The 1,443-nt window shown below is 42.5% G+C and overlaps 1 protein-coding gene across 1 annotated transcript; it reads right to left on the bottom strand.

Annotated features, from left to right (window-relative positions):
* LOC107642234 (acidic endochitinase-like) lies at window positions 3-1,437 on the bottom strand. The gene has a single exon (XM_016345528.2). It carries the CDS (start codon window positions 1,362-1,364, stop codon window positions 348-350), a length of 1,017 nt encoding a protein of 338 aa, XP_016201014.1. The 5' UTR covers window positions 1,365-1,437; the 3' UTR covers window positions 3-347.

The following is a 1,443-nucleotide window of genomic DNA, read 5'->3' as shown; positions in this document are numbered from 1 at the left end:
TCTCTACCCCATCATAAATATAGAAGAGTGACAATCATCGAAGTCATCATATAGTTACATGAAAAATAAATACTACTTTTTTTAAAAGCTCCCCATAAACCCCAGAAGACACCAACTTTAGAAAGATATCACACATGCATGCAAAGTGACTTATTATTCTCTCATTTTCTTGAAGCTTTTGCAAACGGTGAAAAGTCATATACAGATATTTTGACATGAAGTTGACAACTAAAAATTATTAGATCATTTTATAAATTTAATTAAATTATAATCTAAAAATTTTTAATTATCAATTTCAAGTAAAAATAATAGTAAGTTTTCACCTTTGCAAATATAATGTAGAAGCTTCAAACATCAGCCCTAAGTGAAGCAGATTTAGGCACATAACGACGGTTCAAAATGGAAAACAGGCCTTCATATATTCCATCTCCAATTGCTTTCACTAACTTCAACGCAGATCTCATCATCAAGCTACCCTTAATCTTCTCACTGAAGTTGGTTTGAACATCATAGTATCTGCTCCAAAGCATAACCCCTCCATAGTTTGAACCTTTTCTTATGTACGGAAGAATCTCATCCGCCACAACCTCAGCAGCTACGAACCCACTTCCGGCGGCACGAGGCGCCGCCGGAAGCCCCAAAAGGACAGTGTTATTCGGCAAAACCGACGATGTCCACGTGTCCCAATACTCGAAAAGTTTCTTAGGGTTTCCATTTGAGTATTGGCATGGAGGGTTGTTATAGAATTGAACCCAAATATAATCAAATAATCCAGTTTTGATTGCTTTATCGAGGTAGTGATCTGGGTACGGACATTGCGGCGCCGCAGATAGGTAAATTCTTTTCTCCTTTGTGGAGAATGCATTGATGGCTTTGACTAAGTCATCGTAGAAAAGATTTGACCCTTCTTCGATGTCAAAGTCAATGCCATCTAATGCCACGCTTCCCAGTGGTCCGTGTTGGCCACTGAGGAAGCTTTCAAAAAGATAGAGCGCAACTTCCCTCGCGTCTTGCGGCGAGGAGAGAGAGTAGTGTCCGATGCCGCCGCCGAGGGAGAGGAACACCTTGATGTTTTGGCTCTGGCAGTAGTGGATTTGTGGGGCTAGTTTGGTGCAGGGGCTCCAATCGCCGCAGTGGCCGGCGAAGTTCCATTTCGGAGTTCGGCCACTGCCAAAGACGGTAAGAAATGCGAGGATTACGATTTTGTAGTTGTTTGTGGCGCATGCTTGTTGTAAGGTGCCTTCTTTGCCGTTTTGGCCCCAGTAGATGGCGATACCGGGGCCGGAGCTGCTGCTGGTGGTGGTGGAAGAGAGCATGGAGAGAGCAATGAAGAGGAGGGACAGTGGTGGTGGTTTTGAAGCCATGCATGGAGCTTTAATTTGTTGTGTGTTGAGTTGGATTAAGGTCCAAATATATGTTTCAATTAGAACTAAATGCATGTTA

The sequence above is a fragment of the Arachis ipaensis genome, chromosome B05 (assembly GCF_000816755.2).
Source record: "Arachis ipaensis cultivar K30076 chromosome B05, Araip1.1, whole genome shotgun sequence".
Lineage (NCBI taxonomy): Eukaryota > Viridiplantae > Streptophyta > Magnoliopsida > Fabales > Fabaceae > Arachis > Arachis ipaensis.
This window is presented reverse-complemented; position numbering and strand designations above follow the sequence as displayed.